Here is a 22,368-nt window from a genome sequence, read left to right as displayed (position 1 = left end):
GGCACGTCCCAGAGAATGGTCTGTGATCTGCAATCGATAAGAATCAAGCCAGCTTGACTTGCTTGTTGACATCTCTGCTCAACCCACACTACTCGTGATTGTGTAAGTCTCGATCCATTTCTCGATCCACTTCTTGGCCACTTGTCGTTTTGTATTTCTACCCGGGTATTGACTTGCACACCCATCACGCCCTTCCCTTTCCAACTACTTCCAGCTTCGATATCCACTTCATTGCCATCACTGCTTTTAGTACCCCACTGTGTCTGGCCCACTGATAGCTTTGAATCTTGTACTTCTGTCACTTTCTCTTTTATCTTGTTTGCCAGCTCAACATCCGCAGAGTCGAGAGTCGCAAAGGTACGAAGATGGTTGCTCTTATAATGGGATATATTGCCGTATTGCTGGGAAGTGAAACCTGGCATCCTGGATTGCCCACTAGGGTACGTGTTTGTATGTTCGCGCAGGAAGCGGATGTGCTCGCGTAGGAGGGGCCAAATGCCGGGGAGGTTGGCGACGTAAACTGCGACCGATGCTTCTCTTGTGTACCATAGCATGTAGGTTGTCGAGTAGACGTCGGAGAGATTGTATACTTTCGTAAGAATTGCCGCGATGATCTGGTGGAGTGTGTTAGTGAAGGATGCTTGATTGACCAGAAAGTAGACACATACGACGAAGACGCCTATGCTGAATAGAACTCCTAGTCCAATCTTCTGCTTCAATGGTAGCTTCAGCGATAATATCATCGGTACCGGAACTGCGATAATGAACAGATCGCTGCTCAAGTTGAATGTCGCCTGGACGATAGCATAATGAACCAAAGTAGTGCATTGTGGATCTGGAGGAGGTACGGCCCAGTATCCCTTGAAAGGGCGACATGCGGTGAAAAAGGCAATCTCAACTGCAACCCAACCGGAGACAGTCCACACTGTGATGAGTTTGATCCATTTCATATTCGATGTTCCGGTTAAAATACGAGCGTACATGAACAGCATACAAGCTTTCAAGGACCATATGACGTTCAACATGCACTGTTTGGCATTAGCTTTTCTTCGAAAATCATTGTGCGCTCCATAGATGGTCAAAATACCTGCTCAGAGAGGACAACAATCTTGGATCCCTTGACACGCTCGTCTATATCTGACTGTGTAAACGTAGAAAACTGCTCCGGTGGAAACAAGTTGCTTCCGCCCCCAGTTGCGATGAGGTTCAGGCATACTATCAGGCCAGTGTAGAGAAGCGGTACAGCAGTGATCATAATGCAGTCGTCGATTGCGAATCGATTTAGACTCCGAACTCGACGCCATCGTGCATATCTAATACCAATGTTAGTATCCAGCAGTACACTTGGAGTAAGGGGTACAAACGCTCGCAGACTGATGAGAGCCATGCCAATGCCATATAAGATCCATGACTGCAACCCCAGCTGCCACTGGAAATCAGACATGATCAGCCCTTCTATTGCTCCAAAGATACAGTCGAGATGTGTCCAGCGCCTTCAAAACGCTTTCCTCCGGACTAGTACCGTAGGGATATGAAACAGACGCTCTTCAATGCTTGCAATCATGAGTCGTACCCACACTTCATACTCCGTCTTGTCAGTGCCTTCGATTTTGGGGACGCCCAGTGTCGTGGCAGCGACTTCGCGCAATTGGAAAAGTTACGAGATTGGAGTACGGGATTTGGAAGAGATCTCTCACAGATAATCAGCGACTTGGCCGAGATAGATATGATGTTACAACAGCCTCCACAACCCGGGAAATTGAACTACGGCTAGAACATTGTCTGAGATGTCCCCACGAGGGTGTATGCTTAGCGTTGCCGCGTAATGATAGCCTGCATCCCCGGAATGCTCGGACGGTCGGTAACGCACGTAGCCGTGACATGTTGATCAGCACGGAAGTCGATACATTTTATAGAGAGATCAATCTACATGCCGGTCATGACATTCAGGTCATCGATTGAGGGCTAGAAAGATCTACGATTGGTACGGAGGTCCGTAGACAAGAACCCCTGTGCCTGAACGACGCGCGGGATAGGAGTCATGGTGAAGGTAATCGCAAGCGCGTCGGCACGCGCGCCATAAGGCGAACGGAACGGCCGCTATCATGTGGGTTTTACCATAGAATGAACCTTGCTCCACAAAGTCGAGATGCCAATAGATGTGTGGCTCACCCGGATGCTATGCTATCTATAACTCTCGATTTGCTGGAGACTGTCGCTATACATCCCTGTTTTCGTCTCAGCCAAGACTGCACAAAGAGGCGAATGGTACGAGGCAAAGATAAGGAAGCGGCTCAAGTCAGTAACGCTCTCCCACCCATGTGCGAACAAGATTGCATGTTCGTATCGCTATTCGACAGTGGTCTTTGGCACAGCGCGTATGAGGACTCTCAATCCAGGATGGCATCCTCAGGAACGCTCTCTCTTCGGACTTCGTATCGTGTGCAGAAAGTACCAATTGACGGCAAGAGGAATAAAGCCATAATGAAGATCGCTATTGCCGAATCAGCGGTGTGAATAGAGACATGCGCGGGACCAGAGGTAGTGGCAGTGCGCGTGACGCAGACATGCCCATTGGTTTGGTTGAGATAAGGGATTAGCAGTGACGACCTGATCAGGTTAGCGTCTTCCCCAAACGTCACTAAGATCGCCAAGAGGACCCTGCCGGCTCATCCCACGCTCACTGGCTATCATCATCCAGCTACGCGACTTGTGAATAATGGGTTTCGACCAAGACTTCTTGATTACAAGGACTATCCCAAACAAATATACGTACACTCCCCAGGATAATAATACTCCGGACCCAATACCGCTATTGTACGACAAATTCCCGGCGGAGAATAAAAGAACAACTCTATGAGAGATCTACGACCGGGTAACAATAACCAAGCCATATAATGCAGGGCAAATGATGGACCCTGCACCCTCCAAGTGCAAAACAATAACCCACTCTATGTACACGCTAAATCAGAAATAAAGATACTGTAGAAGATGACCAGAGTCGAGTGTTGACGCTTGGCTAAAGCGCCCAGCTGCCTTTTCTTACAGCTGTCCCACGTCCCGCACCCAGGAACTCATCCTCAGCCATATTAGGGTGCTGCCTGGCCCACTCCTGAATGTAGATGCGCAAGGCGCGCCATCGCATGCATGTCTCCTCGGTAATTTCTGTATCCTTTAAATTACCGTCTTTCCCTAGACGGATGTAACCACGGGATGTGGCAAGGTGGTCGTCTTGCCTCAGCTCAGAGATGGATATATTCGAGACTTTCGACAGTTCTTCATCGAAAGGCCGGGCCATGGATGGATAGCCGAGCGACAAGTAATTGTACACCTGAGTGACAAAGTCGTCGCCAAACTCTTCTTCGATGGTTTGCTCGACGGCGAGCTTTTCATCTATACCCGAGAAGTCCCCTCCAAATGTGGCCCCAGAGCTGGATGCGGGAGGTGTGGGTGGCAACAAGCTCGTAGCGGGTGTTGGGCAAGGAGACATTGGATTTGGCTTCTCATGGAATGGCGTCATAAGACCCGTCGGTCCGCGTGGGGGACTTGTCGCCCCCATTGACGCACATGCCCCCCCCACAAACCGTGGGTGCTTGAGGCACGGCTGTTGGCAGTAGACCAAAGAGATGGCGTGGTGCTAGTTTGCCTGCCGTTCCCCTGGCCGCACCAAAGGCTCTCACCCTTTTCGGAAGCAGCCTTGGACTGTTCAGACAAATAGCACATGGCCGTTCTTACTGCGTCGCACCCTTGAGTGGGATCGAAACGTGATGGTTCTGGCGACTGGCAACGTGGGAACCTGATTTCTTGTCCGAGCATTGGGGGGCGAGCTTCTCTCCGTTGACGTTCCAGTTCAGGGTCTCGCCGTTCCTTCGCAAACTTCTTGGCCGTAGCAGCATCAAGGAAGCCGGCTGGGTTGCCGAAAGGACTAAACGCAGGCTTCGCGTTCTCCGTCTGATCCTGCTTTTCTTTCTCGGCCATCTGGGCTTCTTGAAACTTCCGCATAGTCTCCAAGTCCCAATTGACCTCAGTAAAAGACGATTCTTCTTGGGGCTTCGCCTCGGTGAGCGATGGCTCGGATTCTTCTGTGTCACGGTCTACGTAGTGAGCCACAGGCTCGTGAAACTCGCTGTTAGGAAACGCAGCTAACGCCTGCTCCCGAAGCTGCTTCTCGGCAGCCTTGGCGGCCAACTTGAGTAGATAGCCAGCAGATCTATCGTCTACACTCTCACGTCGTCGAGTGGCCTCTTTGTACATGAAAGAATGATCAGAGCTGTAGGGCGGTGGTGACTCAGTCGACGGTGACGACGGGGCTGACGCTTCTGACTCTGAGGATTCAATCGGATCCAAGTCGGGCACGCGGAATGAGTGCTGTGAAGAACTGAAGTATGATCTTCGCCTGGACAAAGGTGAACAGTTGCGCTGTATCTCCAAGAATAGAGGATTCTGGGACATGTCAAATGTTGGCGTGTTCGTTGGCGGCGTGGGTGGCGAAGGCGATATTCCCAGTATCCGTGCTTTGCGCGCGCTGATGGCTGAGTCTGGAGTTGCCTCGGTCTTGTCTTGAGGGAGAAGTGTAGGCGTGTCGTCGCCTGCTTTTCGAGATCTCTGGGCTATCTCAATCAACTGAGGTCTGAATCTCTTCGGAGTCTGCCTTATGAAACCCTTGAGCTGACCATTACAGGGAGATGCCGTTTCCATGGGATTGGCCTTGAACTTCCCTGTGGGGGATGTTTGCTCTTCCCAGTCCTTGGCGAACTTCTGGCGGCTACTTCTCGTTGTGGTCTCTATAGGCTCGGGGGCAAAACGCCGGTTTGATTTCTTGGTCGTCTCAATAGGCTCTGGAGCAAATCTACGGTTCGTTTTCTTGGTAGTCTCGATGGGCTGGGGCGCGAATTTACGGCTGGCTTTGGAGCTCGATGTTGTCGTCTCGATGGGTTGAGGCAAAAACCTCCGCGGCTTTGGCCTCTCGACATGGTCTGCCTGATGCTTGTCTTTGGAGGATGTAATGGTTGTCTCGATTGGTTCGACCTTGAATCGCCGGGGTGGAGCTGACGATGCCATCTTACAGTCTATCCCCGCACTTTACTGGTGCTCTTCTATGCTATTCTTCTATGGGTAATGCTAGTGTCGCTCACAGCCAGTATTGCCAATAGCAAAACAGTCTTCGGTCGCGCGGGTAGGCTAGTGGCAGGCAACGATGTATATAGAATGCGGATGCGCACGAAAGCGGGGGAATGGCTCGGGAGAGCTCGGGAGGATTCGGGGATATACAAAGATGTACAGAGACTCGCAAGTAGGGGCCAATGCAGGTGCAGATTTCCGATTTCGATGCTCAGAGAAAATGCAAGCAAACACGCCTGTCCATGTATCCGAGAGAACCAGGCAGTTAATAGGTGCGGCAGGTGGTAGGGTGCCTGTGCAGATGATTTGGTGCGCGCCGGCCGATCTGAGGGGTTCGTTGGATTCAAGGATGTATGTGTAGACTTCACATGTGTCAGTCGCGTGCGCATTGATGGTCGAGGGTTTATGCCTCACTTACCGTACCCCGTACCTCAATTCCCACACGGCGAGCGGTTTGTCGAACTGCGGAAAGCGTCTGAAGGAGGAATTGCCGGGACACATGTGAAATTCAACAAGGTGAAATAGGACGGATCAACGGCTTGTGGTGCAGGATGACGTATAGTCGTCTGAGGTGTGATGATGGCCGCAGAGCTACTACCGCGGGGGTTCGCAAGTCTTGGCCGATGATTATCGAGGAGCTACCTGGATGCTAGGACGTTGAATGACTTGAGTCTGTGATATAACAAGCAACGGGGCGGCGGCAGTGCAAGACCTAGACCCTTGATCGTAGGAGAAAGGCGCGTCGCAGTTATGAGCTGGTGTTTCTTGTTGAGACCAGGATAGCGCCTCGATCAGTGCGCCTCCCTTTCCAGCCCGGGAACCGGCGATATGGCAGCCATGGAAATTGGTTTATCAATGCATACCGCACTATCGACACCAAACACAGTTATTGCACCTTGGACCGCGGCTGCGCAAAACAAATTTGGAAATACGCGGCGGTCAAGTCGCTACCCGACAATATGTCACGGCATGCTGGCCGTGGGTACCGTACAGCTGTCCTAGCCCAACGTCAGCGCCCATCGCCCTTCCCGGCAACCTAGTTCGCCTCTAGCGATGCGCGGCCAGTGGGTCGGAGTACGAGCCTAGACACTGCTCCATCGAAGATGCCAGATGCAAAAGACTCGGGACGACTGTTGGTTGGGGGATCGACGGATGGACGGCTTGACCTTCTCCACGTCTCCACGACTCCACGCGGCACCGTCTCCTCAGCTGCCATCAGAGCATGACATGCACGTTTGGCAAACTCACTGCAACTCACCGCCGTTCCAGTACGATATTGCCTCTCATCGGCCACCATAGCGCCATCGGCCGCGGGTCTACTCACCGTCAGCTCTGCACGCACGCGCAGTTCGTCACCGGAGAGCCAGCAAAAGGTCCCTCCCCATGTAAAAAGCACTGCCCAACGTCCACCTACACGCTGAGGACCGAGCAAGACAGATCACCGCACATGCAGCAACACATTGCAGACACGTATAGGCTCCAAAAGAACATGCGCCTGCTTCTCTTATCAGCCACAAATGCTTTTTTACCCTGAGCTTACTTGCACACGAGAGAGTGGCATTTCACCACGTTGAATGCTCGTGCACAGGTTATAACTAGTGCAACAGGATAATTTATCGGGAATAACCGGGCGATTCCGGGTGACACGGGTGACAGGACAGCATACATGAAAAGAGCAATCCAGGTTCCGCCTGCCGGGTACCACCTCCACATCTGGATAGCCCTATCTGCTACCACTACGTACACCCTCCCACACCTGTTCTATCAGATAGAATGCAGTCGAACGATCCGGGTCGACCAGATGCGATGCGGGGTCCCCTCGACAATGCTCGTACTACGGACTAAGCCGCAAGGGCGTATGCAAGAAGTGATATTCGCCTGGTAGTGGAGAAGCAGGTTGCATGCTTGTTATCCAGTATAAGATGCCCGGATTTGGTGATAGGCTGCGAACGCTTCCACCAACCGAGGCCACTGGACTGTGATCGCTTGTGGCACAAGGTTCGACTACCAAGCTCTCTGACATTGCGTCGTAGTCTCCCGTCGATGACAACTGAGAGCTAGTGTCGTTCTCTGCTGTGTCTGGGTTTGACATGTTCTCCTCAGCGTCATCCGCAGCTTCGACGTCTTCATAGTCGCCTTGCCATTCAGTAACCGAGTACCCGTTATCTTCCTCACCAACAGCCGTGTCGTCGTCGCTATCTCGGCCACCACCCTCGTCCTCGCTGGCCTTCTGGCATCCCAGTCCACAATCGTAGCCACAGTTTCTGAAATTATACTGTGGCGGTCTATCTGGCGAAGGTTTATCCAGTTTCGCCTGGTTCGATGGGCCACCGGTATTGTTGTGATCATACATGATGAAGACGGGCAATGCAAGCAGAACGAAGGTACGCTGAAGACATGTCAGTTGTGTGTTGTCACATGCGCTCAATAGATTCCGATGACATTGTCACGACAGACATCGATGGCAATATACACCGAGGAACAATACTGCCTACCTTGCAAGTGAACAGGAAAGACAACAAAAACCCGTTCGCCGACGGAATGGACACTTTAGACAATTTTGTTTCAGGAAGCCGCCGAATGCAAAGTCAATGGCTACAAGGTAATGGTGTACAAGCTAATAATACAGAGCAAGTATTTTCGGATATCCAAATACAATGGAAGAACAGAATAGCAAAATCACGACGAAGCGAGAGACTTTATGTCCCCACGACAAGGACGCTTGTGTGTCACAGACCACAGCTGAATTGATCCTTCGGGGAATCGCAATGATTTCCGTTACGACCACTGACATTCTTACTCACTAGCATATTGTGCCTTCAACATCTTGTTACTGGACACATTCTTAGCTGAGCTGCAACCAACGTCATGAAAAAAGGTAGATGCATTTCCCCGCATTCCAAAAAGTTGCCTCACCCCCATTTATGATCTCGACTCAGAAATCGGGATTCACATGTATACCTGGATTATCCACGTGTACCCACGCGTATCGAGGATACAACAAGGCAGACTGGTGAACCCTGGCACCGGCGATAACCGAAGCGCACACCCTTCAGCTGCAGGGCCAAGCACAGCAAGGCTGGGGTAATGGTGGTGTGCCTGTAAGTGGTCGTCGAAATTGTGTTCTGCATGTCTCTCCCGTAAAGGCGTAAAGGCTGACCGGCAGGAGGCCGCCTACACACCTCTCAGGAGTGGGGTAAAGCCACCTGCTGCGCGCATAACCCATGGATTTAAGACGTTCTTGATGCCATTGGTCGCTTTACTTTTCTGCTCAACCTCGGCTTGGATGTTGAGGGTGTTGCAATGTAGACATGAGGGCGTGTATGAGCCGTATTGCGGTAACTAGCCTGGAGTATCCACCTACCACCGGCAGTTTACCACGACACCATCCGTTTTCCATGTACAAAACGTTTGCGCGATACTCTCATGTACGGAAACGGGTGACTGTAATAGAACTATGCAACTTCGCTGTTTGTCTAGCAGAGGTCCATCATCCACTTTGAGATTATTCATGTGCACTGCCCCAAACCTTCATGTCGATCATCGATGATCTCACGTGACGCGATCTATCCCTCAAGCTATATAAAGCCCCCCACCATACTACAAGACTGATTCCTCGCCCATATCTCCTTTTTCCTGTACTAAAAAACCGAAATCCGCGAATCCATGGTGCGGATATCTAAAACGAAGAGTTGGAATACGCATGTGTCTGTCCTGCTCCCGCTACTGCTCATGCTTCTCAACACTTTTATTCTTCCCTCTAAAAAATGTAGATGAAGACTTCGAATGGCTGCTTTCTCGTTCGGAGATTTTTAAAAAAAAACTGTCGGCCATAGGGTTTATCCCTTGGCTCCTCCTTAGGCAACCAGGCAGCCACCCATTTACCCGCTGGTACCTTTACGGCCTAGCTCCTTCACTCCCTCTTCCCACTGCGTATATAGACCTCTTTCCGATAGCTCTAATACGACATGATTCTCCCCAACCTTGACGCTTGACAAAAACCCCCAAAAAGAGCACAACATGAGTTTCAGGCCAGGGTATAAAGTCGTCCTACTGTGCCGCCTTCCTCTTTTTCTTCTTTCTTCTCTTATTACCTTGCTTTAATCATATTCCTAAAAACACTTAGAGTGCTGCATTATGGTATTCTTTCTGAATCGATAAAACACAAATGAATGAAGCTTCTCCTCCCCCTCTCCCTGCCCTTTATTACATTTCTCTGAAAAAACTGAAAAGGCTCTTCTGTTCTACTATCAAAAAATGAGGACAAATTATATATGTTGAAGTTTGATTCTTCTAGAGCTTATAAAGGACTATTCCTTGAAAATCGACATGATACATTTTGAATAACTTAATGTGTTGTATAAAATTACACATCATCAGAAAACATGTGGACTTCTGTCTCTTCCTGCGTTTTATAAAGCTTTTTCTCCTTTCTACTTCTTACTACTCCCTTATTAAAATAAAGACAACTGCGATGGTATGCAGTCCGAAATGACGACAACATTGATCCATGTTGACTTTTGCCTCTTCCAGCGCTTTCAAAACCCTCGTTCTTTCTGGTTCTTACTACTCTTCTTCCAAACTAAAAAAGCGACACTTTGATATCTTGCTGTCTAAAATCACGACTATTATATGCGCATGTGAACCTCTTCCTCTTTCCGAGTTCTTAAAAAGCGCAATGGATTTCGACGTATGGTTTCTGCCTGGTCGAAAAAGACACATCTTCAACTTCATGTTCGCAGGCCTAACAGCAGAAATAAAATGACATACAGAGAACAACTATGGTGTACCGCCTAGCCAGGTCTCTGGAACTTTGGTTTGTTGCTATATAAACCACAAGCTTACTTGCCTTCTTCCCACCTTTATCTACATTACCTTTCTAAATTCTCTAAAACCCCAAAACCATGACAGATAAAGGGGACGATAAAAAGAGTCCGCTAGAGCTGCCATGAGCGGCATTGCACCACCTAAAAAATGTACTTCCGACTCTGTACTAGCAGAACTGCTTTCCTAAAATCTTAATCAAGGAAAAGTGGACAAGTTGATGGGGCTTTTCCCCAGCTCTATATAAACCCCTATCTTTTCTCCTCCTTCTCTCCTTCTTCCTCCCACTTACCAGTCTCCTTGAAACCATAAGTTCTAGTTATTTCAAAAAACTTAGTGTACTGTCAAACGTTTCCACGAGAACGTCTCGAATAAGACACAAAACCCGGATATGCGCTCTTTCCGCTTCTTTCTTTCTTTCTAAAATCATAGGGATGACAAGTATATGGTGTTCTCAGATCTTGAAAATATAAACCCCCATCTTCTCCCCTCCTTCTCTCCTTCTTTTTCCGACTTACTAATCCTCTAAAAATTAAGAGTTCCGATTATTCCAAGAGTCCAGCTTTCTAATCCATGTTTCTAAGAACGGCTCGAAATACACGAAAAAGTCGTCAATGTGTCTCTCCCTTCTCTCTTTCTAAAAATCAGCTTAGGTCATCTTGATGGTGTTTTGAGATATTTCAAAACAAAAAGAGGATGAAAAATAGTTATGGTGTGGTTCCACTCTTCTGTGTGTTCAAATGAAAAGTCACTCGAAATCTATATTTGGAAAGTTACATGCGCGTTAAGACTTTATCTAAAGGATTATTCACCATCTTTGATGGAAACGTCCTCTCTTCCTTGTTTTACCAAAACTCCCTTGTCTAAAATTTACACAGCCATACCCAATGTGCTGAGCTCCCCGTAGAAAACGCAGAACTATTCCGTCTACCTAAAACCTAAAACTTGATCTATCATGGTCGTGGACTTTTTCTCCGTAAAACCGTCAGCTTTGTGTATACATGTCTCTCGTGCTTCTGCTTTCCAACTCCTCTCCTTCCTACAAAGCACTACTCTATTTCCGAAAAAAAAAACCCCCTCTTCATTTACCTGGTATGTGCTGTTCCTGCTTCCTTGTCGCCGGAAGCTTTGACTAAAGAGAATGACGAGTATGAGGATGGGTTTCTTGATCTAACACGTAGCGGATATTGCATCATATGCTGAAACACTCGTACAAAAAGGCGATGGGTTCGTTGTTGTGGGGACTTGTTTATTAGAAGTATCAGAATACACCGCTGATGATTCCTCGTTCTTTGCTACGAATAAAACAGGGAAAGTGTACAAAGGACATTCAAACTTCAGCGACATATGTCATGAAAACACAATCAAATCTCCATACTTTTTTTCAGAATATGCAAAAGGGCATCGTTCGATTCCATCTATCATGAGTTTCGTAAAGCATGGCTAGCTATAAAACGCCGTCTAAAAGATTTTGTATCACCCCGAAAGAAAGGAAAATGCCGTGAAAGGTCTTCAGAGCCTCATTCTAACGCCGCTGCGTCCTAAGCAGCCGGGACCCCGTCATTCACTCAACACCATTCTTAACCTTAGGGCCTACAAGAGCCTTCTCAAGTGCTTGCTTGACATCCGCAACGAGATCAACCTCGTCTTCGACACCACAGCTAATACGGACCAAGTCATCAAAGACACCGGCCGCCTCACGCTGCTCCTTGGGAATACCGCCGTGTGTCATGGCACTGGGGACTTCGACAAGCGATTCGACACCACCTAGCGACTCAGCGAGTGTAAAGATCTTAGTCGCCTGGCAGAAACGCTCTGCAGCTTCGTGGCCGCCCTGGATGCGGAATGACAGCATACCGCCGCCCATACCATCGCGGTGTTGCTTGAGCGCGATAGCGTGCTGTGGGTGTGAAGGCAGACCAGGGTAGTTGACGGAAATGACGTGCGATGAGGCCTCAAGGGCTTTTGCAACACCAGTAGCGTTCTTTGTCGCTTCCCGCGCGCGGAGATGCAGGGTCTTGAGACCACGGTGTGCAAGCCAGCAATCGAACGCTGAAGGCACGGCACCGATGGCGTTCTGGAGGAAAGAAAGACGCTCGTAGAGATCGTCCGAGTTGAAAGCTGCGGCGCCCATGACTACATCTGAGTGGCCGTTGATGTACTTTGTGACTGAGTGCACAACGATATCCGCACCGTGGTCCAGCGGGTTCTGTACGTACGGGCTCATGAAGGTGTTGTCCACAACCACCATGATCCCGTGCTGATGCGCGATCGTAGAGATCTTCCTAATATCCACCAGGGTCAATGTGGGGTTCGATGGCGACTCAATCCAGATGAGCTTCGTGTTCGGGCGAATGAGTTCGGCGATATCGATCTCGATGCTCGGGCTGAATGTGACCTTGACATCGTGTGTGAGCGCGACCTTTGTGAAGTAGCGGTGCGTTCCTCCGTAGACATCCGAGACGGATACGACGTGTGAGCCTGCAGCGAGCGATTGGAGGATGTTGGCAGTGGTCGCGGAACCAGACGAGAATGCAAGCGCATAGCGGGCGTGTTCAAGAGCGGCGACTGCTTTTTCGAAGTTGTCTCTGGGGGTGCATTAGTTATGGGTACCGCAATGGTACCACGGATACGTACCGGTTCGGGTTGGAGGATCGCGAGTACTCGTACTCGCCGACTGGCTTTCCAACGCTGGTTTGCGCAAATGTGGTGGAAAGCGAGATCTAGCGCCGTTAGTTATTTTTCTTCATGAAACTATTGTATCCGCCAGGAACACGTACAGACTCAATCACGGCTCCCGTTACAGGGTCATGAGGGCTCCCTGCGTGTACAGCGAGAGTACCGAACCTGTGAACTGGCGAGGGCGCGCGTGGCGGGGTGTCGATCGGGTGTTCGGAAACCGTCATTTTGATGCTTATGCGATACTCTTTGTGTAGGGTATTAGGTTGAGAAAGTAGAAAGAATTATAATAATCGAGGAAAGGTCGTGTGGGTAAAGGTGGTGGGGTTTGACCAGACTTTAGGCTCTCACAGTGTTGACGTCTGCGAACAAATAATTTACTGTAGGCACTCTTCTAGCGCGGCTTCAACCGGCGAGAGCCTTTGTTTCGTGAAGGCGTGATTTTAGTAAAGAATTTCGGTTGAAAACTTGCAAAGTGGGACTGAAGAGTCCACTCGAATGACTCCGTGACATCTTATACCTGTGCGTAGCCGTTGGTCAGCCGTAATTTCTCAGCAATGGATTAATCAGGCTCTCAAGTCGTGGCGGATGCAGGCCGGTCCAAGGACCCGCGTTGGTTTCGTGAGCAAGCGGGGATGGTGTCATATTATTCTCCGATGCGCCTTGTGACGGCCTTGGCTATACCGCTTACATATCACCTACTGCGCTTATCACCAAGTGTGGAAGGTTATTTGGCCAGGGTTGCTATATGCAGATTTGGAATACGTAAATTTGTGCAAACTAAGAGAAAAACTTTATGCACATGATCTGGCTGAGCCGCGATATGGAGTAGAGAGATTAATCTTTGTCTATACGTGTGCAAGTAATCTATATGGGTATCTTCAATGCATCATTGTGAGGTTCAGAAAGCGTCTTCCTCGGGTCTGCTCTTAAGCTTAACATAGCCACTTATACCTCTCCTGCGCCCAGACTGTTCTCCCTCTGAGACATCACTCTTTCGCGAAGGTGACGACTTTCCGTTCTTTGCTGTCGAAGTCAGGTAACTACGTCCATCGTCTAAGCCCGTGTTACGTCGCTTCTCGCCTACCAGGACAGGATCCTCGGCGATCATCTTCTCCATGTCTTCCCACTCCTTCTGGTTGACAACATCCCACTCTTGCGCTTGCTGTTCAGCGAGCAGGTATGCCTTTAGCTCGTCGACGATCTTCGTAGGTGATATTCCCCAGCCACTGATGTACTGTGTATTTTCAGCAATGCCGAGAAACGAGTGTGATGTCGCATGTGAAAGCTGTCCGAAGCCTACGGGCGACTTCCGAAGGATGGACCTATAAGACTTGGATGTTGTGATGTCTCTATCAAAGGGATTCTCCAGTCGCTGGGGATTGTACGACTCCTGCGCTATCAAAAGCCGGTACAGGTTGCGACCTATGACACATGTGTCTTCCCATTGCTTGAAGCTCTCCTTCATGCCCTGGGTTCGGCATAGCCAAGCTACATTGTACGCAAGCAATGAAACGCCTTCGATGAAGGACCCATATGCAGGAGGGTCTTCGGCCGAAAGGGCACTCAATGGGCGGTCGACGAACAATGTGCGAGGTTTCGGGAGATGTATACGTGCCTCAAGCGTGCGTGACGTCTCTGGGCTGGCGCTTGACGAGTGTGAAGGTGTTGATCCAGGGAAAGGTACTTTTTTGCCCTGATATGAGGAAGCCGGACTGAAGATAGTAGGTTGAGGATAGTCGCTATGGGGGAGCGTGATTTCGGCTGGCAGGCGGATGCCTAGGTAAGCGGCGACGCGGACTAGAAGCTGTGCCACAGCAGCCAGCGATGCAGATAGCGAATCGGGAGCCACGTCTGGGCGAGGGTTAGTGACTACTTATCAAGAGCGAAGTATTACCAGAATCTTACCATTCATATCTCGAAGATCGTAGATGCGCAGGCGCGATCCAGGCCCTATGTTGAAGACTTCCTTAACGCCTCCATCCCGGGTCTTTCGCCGCTGCATCTTGAGTCCGGCCAGCTTCGCGGCAGTTGTACAGAGTTGCATGCGCAAGTCTATGGTGTCGTGGTGCATTTTATCGGCGTTGTAATCAAGCCTCTTGACCTTTTGCTGCACCTTATCCAGCTCATTCGCCCGCCGCGATTCGATGCCGTATGTGGCCGAGGAGAGGTCTGACTTCCTTTGGGCGTTGGCGGCTCGTTTGGCCTCGAGCAATTTCCTCGTCGCCTCCATTTGCTGCCTCAACTGATGCGCATGATCTGAGATGTTGCCGAGCCGCTCCTGGATCTCGGCCGTCTCTGCTTTCGTCCGCTGCCAGTTCAGATTGTTGGTGCATTCTTGCCTATCGACCAAGAGTCCACCCTTTGAGTCGGTAAGTGAGACATGCTGGATCGCCTTGTCTTCGGAGCCGTTGATAATTGCCTTGACGTGTTTCTCGACGCCATCCAGGTCTATCAGCGTCTTTGCAAGTTCGATGCGGGGGTGTTCGAGGTATGCGCGCGCGCACGTTATGCAGTGGAGAGGCTGGCTGAGGCTGCCGTCTCTCCCACAGATGTCGCACTCCATGGTTAAAGATGTGTTACGTGATGTCGCCTCCAGAAATTCCGTAAAGTGGGAGGCTTAGGAGAAGGTGCAGCGAGACCATGGTTGGAGTGTGTCGCCGCGGGGGTTGGCTGGTGCCTATGTATCCATCGATATTAGGCAGTCGTGCGCCGAGTGAATGCTGAGGGTGCGGGTGATTGTTGCTCGAGTGATGTGCAGGTAAAGGGGGGGCGCATAAGTAGGAAGGCAGGAGAGTGAAAGGTCCAAGTCTGTGTGACCGAAGCGGCGGTATGTACCTGGAGAGAGGCGCGAGTCGCGAGTCAGACGCACCTTCCAAACGTCATGCCGCGACTGACCAAAACGGACCGCACTACTGCACGGGGTGTAAACAGCCTATCTTGAGTACATGACCATTTTCACACCGACCGACGGTAACCACTCGGTTCAAACAATAATAACTGCCCTGATGAGGATGCGTCGTGGCTGCCATCACTTCACTTACCCACAGCACTGACCGTCACAGCGGCCTTGCGGATGAACAGCACTACGGACCAGGTGTCTGAATCATCTCTCCCAACTTTCAATTCAATCAGCCGACTTTTCCCTCTTCACCTCGAATATTGAGACGTACTCCGAGCATGCCCGAGATGGATGCAAGTCTTGCAACCAAGGCGGAGCCTTCGCCCACTCAAGACGCTCAAGTTGTCGAGCCACAATCGTTAAAACGCATCAACTCGAATGAGACGGAGCGTCCGCCCTCAGCCCAGCAGACGCAAGATGATGCCGATGACCCTGCAGATTCAAAGAGCGAAGCAGACTCTGAAGAGGAGGAAAGTGACCCTGCAGACAGAATTGCCGACTTTGACTGGGAAGACCTACATGTTCGGTATCACGAGGCTATGAAGGGTTGCCACGAAGAGGAAGCAGCGCTGATGCATGAATGGGAGGCTCTCATGAATGTACTGTGCTTGTTTGTGCTTGATGTAGCAATCGCTAATGTTCGTCATAGTACTTCCGCGTGTGGGCACAATCGGGACATGAGCACGAGACCGAACGGACCTTCTCAAGGTGCGCATGCAGGTGCCTACCAAACATACTAGCGTCTTTACTTACCAACCTAGACTACGTACACGCACCACCTTTGTCCAACACGAAGAGGACACACTTGAGCAGAAGCGTAATCACTGTAAGAAGCCATTTGCCCTGATATTGCGCTCCTCCAACTAACCCCGTCTAGACATCAACGTGGTGAAAGCGTTTGAAAGTGCGCTCAGTCTTCTCAAGCATACCGGCTTCCGCAGTTGATGCTCATCAACCCAGGGGCCATCTACCTTGCTTACCACCCACCCCAACCGCTCGTGTCACAGCGGCTCACTGGGTCCCCAAGTTCACCATCTCCGGACCCCAAATTGATGCGCTCGTCGAGCCTCGCAACATGCACCTCGTCAAGGATGCATATATTGCGTTGCTCAATAATGTGACGAGGTTCAAAAGGGATATCATGTTGCGATGGAGCAAAGGCAGTACACATCACATATAGCATAGCGTTTGATACCCACTCCCATGTCCACTTCAGAAGCCTTGCGTTGCTTGCCAGGTATCTACCCTATCTAAAAACCTAAATTAGCCGCTCAAGATTCTATGCAATATACGCCTGCAAAGCCATTTGGCCAAAGGTCTTTTCCCATGCCCTCCGAGTATACGATAAGCAATGAAATGTCTATGCTCGTGCCAAGTATACCAGAAACTGCCCAAACGTGGTCCAACAGTATAATGATGTGGACACGCACGCTCTATAGGAGAGGGTTGGAGCGGTACTCTGGCACAACGCCGTTGGTCTGCGACTTCTCGGCCTGGTTCTCAGTCTCGAGCTCGTTGCCTACGCTGTCGTCTTTCTCAGCAAGCCACTTCTCCGCCTCGAGGGCAGCAATGCAGCCAGATCCCGCACTGGTGATAGCCTGGCGATACCGCTTGTCTTGGACATCACCCGCAGCGAAGACACCCTCGACGCTCGTAAGACCCTCGCCGGGCTTGGTGATGAGGTAGCCATCCTCGTCCATGTCGAGCTGGTCCTTAAACAGCGCGGTGGCGGGGTCGTGTCCAACTGCGTAGAAGAGACCCTTGGCCTCGATGGTCTGCTCCTCCTTGGTAATGTTGTTCTTGACTACCAGGTGTGTCATGAGACCGTTCTTCTTCTCCTCGCCCTTGATCTCGCTCGCGCTAGTGTTGTACATGATGTCGATCTTGGGGTGTGTTGTCAGTCGTCGAGCGTTGGTTCGGCTAGCCCGTAGTTTATCCCTTCGTACGAGGACGGTGACCTTCTTGGCCTTCTTGGTGAGGTACAAGGCCTCCTCTACCGCCGAGTCACCACCTCCGATAACAACCAGGGGCTGATCGCGGAACATGGGGAGCGAGCCGTCGCAGACGGCGCATGCGGAGACACCGTTGCCCCAGTATTTGTCTTCCCCCTTGAGATCTAACCGCCTAGCCTTTGCGCCAGTAGCAATGATCAGGGCATCGGCAGTGTGTTCCTCCTCCTCAATCTCCTCCTCGTCGCCCATGGGATGTAACCAGTACTTGAAGGGTCGCGACTTCAGGTCAACCTTTGCGACGGTCTGAGAGATGATTTCGGTGCCGCAGGCTTCAGACTGTTCGCGCATTTGCTCCTAGATCCTGTCAGTGGCGGTTACGCCTGGGTTTAGTATCATGGAGTCACTGACCATGAGCTTCCCACCCCCAATCTTGGTAAAACCGGGGAAGTTCTCGACCTCGTCAGTGGTGGTCAATTGACCACCTGCTGCGATACCAAGAGCCATGAAACCCTCGTACATGACGGCTGCAGAATGTCAGTGCTCTGTTGAAAGTTTCTTGAAGCATGCGCCTTACGGTTCAAGTCTGCGCGCGCAGCATAGATGGCTGCGGTGTGGCCTGCTGGCCCAGAGCTGGTATATGTTAGCCTTCGTCCCTAATGACTGTGTTGCGCCCTTGGGGACAACCACAGCATGACAAACGTACCCAATAACTACAACGATATTAGTAACGCTTCAGTGAAGGATATCCAGAATCTACTTACTGACTAGTTTTGAATGCATGTTCCGCGCTTGTGCTTTTGAAAGCCCCGCTACTGGTGATGCGCCCTGTTTATGGGAAGCAGCAGCAGCGACTGGCACAGAAAATAAAGATAGATTTCGTGGGGAGGCGGCCCTTCGAAAGATTGATGCGAACACTTTGGCGGCGTGTGCGAAGTCTCGCGAGGCGTGTGCAGTATTTGGTCGCGGGTGGGTCTTGTGTGGGACTGGGAGATGTGGTGATCAGGTTTAATCACTTATCTTCAGCGGCGCAGACGAGTAACCTGTGAGACCGAGAACAGGAAGGAAGGAAGTAGGCGGTTTTGGTGCTACTCGGGCGGATGCGCAAATAGTGGGCACGGTTCTAGTCTTCGGAGGTGCCGCGATATTTGGTGGATGACGGCAAGCCGAGGTGTAGTGGGGTGTTTTTCTTCGCAAATCTGGAACCAGTCAATACTTGTACCACTTTTTTGCCTCTTGAAAATCAATCAACAGTATGCAGAAGGAAAAAAGGGAAAGAATTACAGAGTGGACGTACTTTATGTGCAAGTGTAGTACATGTCAGACGGTGGGATTCTTCTGCAACTAAAGGAAAAAGTTGGGCGCCTTTGGATCTACGCCATCGGCGCGCGGTGGCTTTCTTAGAAATCGAATTGTACTAGACCCGCGCACCTGCATCCTGCTTTCCAAGGTTCAAACGCCGAAGCTGACGCAAGATACCATGCGGCTCCCGACTCGTTTAGCCTCGGAACGTACTCTTCGCGTCTCACGGGTCCATTATCGGGTCATTCACAACGTATTGGGTGGACGCTTCTCTAACTGATTACACTTCATGCTGGTTCTGGAGTTCCATCAACACACGGTTCACATTCTATCTTTGTAAACGGCTCCGCTTCCAGCTTCTGGCATCCTCCGTCCACAATCCATCGGCATTGCTAATCATCAGCACCTGGCCGCTTTCTCAGGTTTTCAACATTGTAGAGCATGCTTCGGACTACGCTTTCGCCCGCGTCCAAGCCGTTACTGTCCGCTTCCTTACCATGCGCGAAGCCCGATAATGCCGTCGCGATATGCGCATCTTCTACCCATTCGCCATCTGCCTGTCTAGAGAAGTATTGCAATCTCGGCACCTTTTTCAATCGTTAGACATCGCCTACGTAATTTGGTTTCATAACTGCTTACCTTGTCATCTCGGACTTCTGTCGTCGAGCCTGCCTTGTGAATATTATCTATCGAGATAATCAGGCACATTGGGCTTATTGGCGTTTGGATCATGGCTACGTCCAGCGCATTGCCGGCTAGGGGAATATGGTTTGCATGTGCATCGCCCATTTTGAAGTGGAACAGCGCTGGCACACCCTCACATGCTACAAGAATCTCGTCGACCTGTCAAGAATTAGATTCCATAAGCCGACAGCATCGGAAACTTAGTCGGCTCACATTATTTCCGTTTGTTGGCAAAGTCCAAAGTCCGGAAATCGCGATTTTGTAGCTTGCGTGGTCGACTCCTGGTGCCACCAGTCCTTGTGTCTGGAGGGCAGCAAGTGCGGAATCCCGAATGGCTATCTTCTCTTTCAATGCGCAATTTTGCCAGTCCCATACGTAGAGATGGTCATCTCCACCCCCAGATACAAGTAGACCAGACGGTGTAAGGCAAAGCTTGCTGATGAACGCCTCGTGTCCGAAACAGAAGCCCTCGATAATATGTGCTTGCGGCAGGCCCCGTGAGATCCGGATGTGCTCGTCACGATCTGCTGTTATGATGTAGCTTCGGCCATTGACCTTCGCATACACGACATCTGTGAGCATGGAGACATGGCCAAGGAGAAGTTGGTGTTTGAACCGCATAGGCTCCTTGGATTTTGCAAGCCCCTTGGCTTTCTGTTTGAGCTGTTCTTCCAAGGTCTTACGGTTCCTGCCAGAGTGTACTGTTAACGTAGTAGCTGATGGCAGCCAGTCTTTCTGCTCGGTTTCTGCTGCGGGCGCCTCGGGCTGTTCTACCTTCTCCTCTTCAGGTGATGGGAGGAGTGGCAGAGCGTATACGTCCCCAAACTTGTCCGCACACAATATTGTCATATTATCTGACGTAAGAGTGATGGAAGAAGGCCTTCTTGACATGCATCTTTTCGACATTAACATGTGCAGTGAGTACCATTTCGTGCCTCTTACCTTTCGCTTAGCTGCTGCAGCGAGTTCTGGGAGTCGATTTGGAAGACGCGGACACACTTGTCCTCGCCAGTGATACCAACCAAGTACTGCCCGTCGTTTGATATAATCAAACTGGAGAAATTTGCCTTGTTTTCTTTTGGCTGATCCAGCTTGATACGTTTTCCTGGACGTTCTCCATCTTCGTCATCCTGCTGGCCCTGCACGTGTTAGCGACGAACATAATCTCTCCTCCAAAATCACCAATCCCGCGACACTGACACTACAGTTGATCCCATGCTTCACTCACTTCAGTTTGGACGTCTTGCGCAGGCCATGTTGATGTGACTCCGTTACTAGACTGGACGAAGATTTTTGAGCCACTCGCACCAAAAAGCGTCCAGTCACTTGAATCTCCCGACCCTCGCGCAACAAGACACTGGTAAGGAACGGCCATGATGTTGTAGCAAAAGCCCCGGCGAGTCGCTACTTTTCTCTGAGGCCCCGGACGCGCTATCGCTTAATCGAGCAGGGGCCACTTCGCACAGCCGGACGACCTCAATTTTCGCGCGCAACCGAACTTTCTCTCTCCAACCATCAACTACACCAAAACTAAGACCTTAAACATCCCTTTGCGTCACCGAACACAATGGGGGGCAAGAAAGAATTCAAGGCCGCTTACTTCGAGAAGCTCGAGGCGCTTCTCAAGGAGTACAAGAGCATCTTCATCGTCACCGTCGACAATGTCTCGTCGCAGCAGATGCACGAGATCCGCCAGTCGCTCCGCGGCGAGGGTGTCGTTCTCATGGGAAAGAACACCATGGTCCGCCGTGCTCTGAAGGGTCTTATCAACGACTCTCCCGAGTACGAGCGCCTCCTTCCCCACGTCAAGGGTGCGCATTTTCCTTCACACGACTATCGAACGCAGCATTGACAGTAGCACAGGCAATGTCGGTTTCGTTTTCACCAACGCCGACCTCAAGGAGACCCGTAACAAGATTCTCTCCAACCGTGTCGCTGCTCCCGCTCGTGCCGGTGCCGTCGCCCCCGGCGATGTCTACATTCCCGCCGGAAACACGTAAGATACCTTGCGCACATGCAGCAGACAAGCAATTGACACATGGCAGTGGTATGGAACCCGGAAAGACCTCTTTCTTCCAGGCTCTCGGTGTCCCCACCAAGATTGCTCGTGGTACCATTGAAATTACCACCGACTTAAAGCTCATTGAGGCTGGTAACAAGGTCGGTGCCTCCGAGGCCACCCTTCTCAACTTGTTGAACATCTCTCCCTTCACCTACGGTATGGGTATCTACCAAATCTACGATAACGGCCAGACCTTCGATGCTTCCGTCTTGGACATCGAGGAGTCCCAGCTTCTCAAGGCTTTCTCCTCTGCCATCGCCACTATTGCCAGCATCTCCCTGGCTGTCGGCTTCCCTACCTTGCCCTCGGTTATGCACTCCGTTGTCAACTCCTACAAGAAGGTTCTCTCTGTCGCCATTGAGACCGACTACGAGTGGGAGGAGATCAGCGAGCTCAAGGACCGCATCGCCAACCCCGACAAGTACGCTGCCGCCGCCCCCGCTGGTGGTGCCGCCGCCGCATCCGGCAGTGCTCCTGCCGCCAAGGAGGAGGCCAAGGAAGAGGAGAAGGAGGAGTCTGAGGATGACGACATGGGCTTCGGTCTGTTCGACTAAGCTACGCGCGTTTGCAATGACCTTTCTTGAGAGATATCGGCATAACTACGGTTTGTCGAAGCACGTCTTCATGATATAGACAGTCAACGACAATACGATCAGATGAACTCAGAGATTTACCATGCCCGTGATGCTCACGACGCAACGGTTCTAAGCAATATCTAAGGTAAGCTCAACGCTCTTTCCAGACCCCATTGCTATGATTATTATCTTTTTAACCCTGAGATCCCTCGGTGAGGATCAAAATACAACAACAACACTCTAATTTTTTAATGAGCAACGCACATCATT

The 22,368-nt window shown here is 50.7% G+C and overlaps 9 protein-coding genes across 9 annotated transcripts; 2 read left to right on the top strand and 7 right to left on the bottom strand.

The window, feature by feature from the left end:
• Nucleotides 1-78: 78 nt before the first annotated feature.
• PtrM4_140610 (uncharacterized protein) lies at nt 79-1,255 on the bottom strand (the record flags this gene model as incomplete). Its single annotated transcript, XM_066109477.1, has 4 exons — nt 79-140; nt 209-614; nt 669-1,028; nt 1,088-1,255. 4 exons carry the CDS (start codon nt 1,253-1,255, stop codon nt 79-81), a joined length of 996 nt encoding a protein of 331 aa, XP_065960399.1.
• Nucleotides 1,256-3,019: 1,764 nt separating this feature from the next.
• On the bottom strand, nt 3,020-5,061 carry PtrM4_140600 (uncharacterized protein; the record flags this gene model as incomplete). Its single annotated transcript, XM_066109476.1, has 2 exons — nt 3,020-3,393; nt 3,681-5,061. The coding sequence occupies 2 exons, from the start codon at nt 5,059-5,061 to the stop codon at nt 3,020-3,022; spliced, it is 1,755 nt and encodes a 584-aa protein (XP_065960398.1).
• A 1,894-nt stretch (nt 5,062-6,955) lies between these two features.
• Nucleotides 6,956-7,474, bottom strand: PtrM4_140590 (uncharacterized protein; the record flags this gene model as incomplete). Its single annotated transcript, XM_001937923.2, has 1 exon — nt 6,956-7,474. One exon carries the CDS (start codon nt 7,472-7,474, stop codon nt 6,956-6,958), a length of 519 nt encoding a protein of 172 aa, XP_001937958.2.
• Nucleotides 7,475-11,509: 4,035 nt separating this feature from the next.
• On the bottom strand, nt 11,510-12,851 carry PtrM4_140580 (MetC, Cystathionine beta-lyase-cystathionine gamma-synthase; the record flags this gene model as incomplete). Its single annotated transcript, XM_001937924.2, has 3 exons — nt 11,510-12,533; nt 12,583-12,668; nt 12,726-12,851. 3 exons carry the CDS (start codon nt 12,849-12,851, stop codon nt 11,510-11,512), a joined length of 1,236 nt encoding a protein of 411 aa, XP_001937959.1.
• Nucleotides 12,852-13,525: 674 nt separating this feature from the next.
• On the bottom strand, nt 13,526-15,190 carry PtrM4_140570 (Atg14 domain containing protein; the record flags this gene model as incomplete). Its single annotated transcript, XM_001937925.1, has 2 exons — nt 13,526-14,478; nt 14,533-15,190. 2 exons carry the CDS (start codon nt 15,188-15,190, stop codon nt 13,526-13,528), a joined length of 1,611 nt encoding a protein of 536 aa, XP_001937960.1.
• Nucleotides 15,191-15,804: 614 nt separating this feature from the next.
• PtrM4_140560 (uncharacterized protein) lies at nt 15,805-16,471 on the top strand (the record flags this gene model as incomplete). Its single annotated transcript, XM_001937926.2, has 4 exons — nt 15,805-16,125; nt 16,176-16,234; nt 16,288-16,352; nt 16,404-16,471. 4 exons carry the CDS (start codon nt 15,805-15,807, stop codon nt 16,469-16,471), a joined length of 513 nt encoding a protein of 170 aa, XP_001937961.1.
• A 488-nt stretch (nt 16,472-16,959) lies between these two features.
• On the bottom strand, nt 16,960-17,997 carry PtrM4_140550 (TrxB, Thioredoxin reductase; the record flags this gene model as incomplete). The annotated part of the gene is made up of 2 exons (XM_066109475.1): nt 16,960-17,832; nt 17,887-17,997. The coding sequence occupies 2 exons, from the start codon at nt 17,995-17,997 to the stop codon at nt 16,960-16,962; spliced, it is 984 nt and encodes a 327-aa protein (XP_065960397.1).
• A 1,172-nt stretch (nt 17,998-19,169) lies between these two features.
• On the bottom strand, nt 19,170-20,836 carry PtrM4_140540 (WD40 domain containing protein; the record flags this gene model as incomplete). The annotated part of the gene is made up of 5 exons (XM_066109474.1): nt 19,170-19,364; nt 19,417-19,620; nt 19,675-20,356; nt 20,404-20,600; nt 20,690-20,836. The coding sequence occupies 5 exons, from the start codon at nt 20,834-20,836 to the stop codon at nt 19,170-19,172; spliced, it is 1,425 nt and encodes a 474-aa protein (XP_065960396.1).
• A 192-nt stretch (nt 20,837-21,028) lies between these two features.
• Nucleotides 21,029-22,247, top strand: PtrM4_140530 (60S ribosomal protein uL10; the record flags this gene model as incomplete). Its single annotated transcript, XM_001937929.2, has 4 exons — nt 21,029-21,272; nt 21,325-21,457; nt 21,507-21,944; nt 22,244-22,247. The coding sequence occupies 4 exons, from the start codon at nt 21,029-21,031 to the stop codon at nt 22,245-22,247; spliced, it is 819 nt and encodes a 272-aa protein (XP_001937964.2).
• Nucleotides 22,248-22,368: the final 121 nt, after the last annotated feature.

The sequence above is a fragment of the Pyrenophora tritici-repentis genome, chromosome 8 (genome assembly GCF_003171515.1).
Source record: "Pyrenophora tritici-repentis strain M4 chromosome 8, whole genome shotgun sequence".
Classification (NCBI taxonomy): domain Eukaryota; kingdom Fungi; phylum Ascomycota; class Dothideomycetes; order Pleosporales; family Pleosporaceae; genus Pyrenophora; species Pyrenophora tritici-repentis.
Note: the sequence above shows the minus strand (reverse complement) of the source record. Positions and strands in the feature narration are given on the sequence as shown.